General features: G+C 53.8%; 1 protein-coding gene across 1 annotated transcript in view; it reads right to left on the reverse strand.

The window, feature by feature from the left end:
* EMH_0070700 (uncharacterized protein) overlaps nucleotides 1-945 on the reverse strand; it is a gene marked incomplete at both ends in the record, with an annotated part of 1,433 nt that extends 488 nt beyond the window's left edge. Inside the window, one exon of the mRNA XM_013499004.1 lies at nucleotides 157-945. Coding sequence (XP_013354458.1) covers nucleotides 157-945 — 789 coding nt within the window. The remainder of the gene's footprint in view (nucleotides 1-156) is intronic.
* Nucleotides 946-1,175: the final 230 nt, after the last annotated feature.

The raw sequence follows: 1,175 nt of genomic DNA on the forward strand, positions 1-1,175 counted from the left end.
TTCCACATCTTCACGAGTCAGCGAAGGCTTGGCAAACAAATTGCGCATTGTCATGTATGCATCCATTGGGCTATCCAAAAGCATATCACATGGCAGGGAACCAAGTTCGCTGAAATGTCTGGGGATGTCCTCAGGATTCACCACTGGCAGCCGCACAAAAGGATGCTCACGAATGTCCTTAGACATACAGGGTTCCCTGCCTCCACTGCTGGTTCCCCGCACAGCTGTAGCAGACAATGACCCCTCCAACGCATCCAACGAAACGTTTGTTCCGCCAGCCGGTTGTTGAAGCTGTTGCGCTGCGTCCATTTCAGTTGACTGCACGTGACGGTCCTGACCAACGTCTGCACGTGGCATACTGCCGGCGCCTCCACGTGCAGACTTGCTAGACGTCTGCAAAGACCTTGCACTGGTGGAAGCAACTGCGCTCGACTCCTCAGTTGGATGGCGTGCCGTAGTGCTCACTATTGTTTGTTGGAGGTCCTGTTCATCCGTGTTCGCCGAGGAGTCGTCGAGCCACGCTTCAGGCGTTGTCGCGTCATCACCGCTATGTGCTCTGCCAAACGCGAAACTCGACGGCGGGCTCATGTGTGTCTCTCCTTCAGAAAGTGGCGCATGACGCCACAGAGTAGTTGAAACGTCATGTTGAGGACCTGGCTTTCCTTCCTGATTCGTTGTGTACAATTTGTCGACGGCTTCAACAGACACTATATCAGACTCCTCCTCCACCCAGACATCTGCATCCAAAGCAATGGCTGCACCGCCCACCGCCATTTCACTAGGGTGTGATGGAAATGCCCTAGCCGGCATTTGTGAGTGCGGGTCAGACGCCCATGACTCACTAAGCCGCGGAATCTTAGGTGGAGGCGGGTGAACTTCACCTTCCTGTTTCTGCACGGCAATAACCCGCATCTGTTCAAAAGTGGCTGCAGACTCATACAGCATGGCGAGGAGCTTAGCCTTCCCCTCGCCCGCTTCGTCACTAGGTGGTGAAGCAGCTGGCCGAAGGCCAAGCTCCTCCTCCAAATCCAGGCATTGCTCTATAATACTCGAGATATTTTCTTCATCTTCGATATCGGAAAGGTTTCGTCGTACTGATCCCCCGGAGTTTAGTTTCTTTTGGCTGGACCGACACAAGGCCAACAAGGCCAAAACCGCCACTAGTGAAACAATGG

This window comes from Eimeria mitis, genomic scaffold, assembly GCF_000499745.2.
Source record: "Eimeria mitis Houghton genomic scaffold, Emh_scaff3905, whole genome shotgun sequence".
Lineage (NCBI taxonomy): Eukaryota > Apicomplexa > Conoidasida > Eucoccidiorida > Eimeriidae > Eimeria > Eimeria mitis.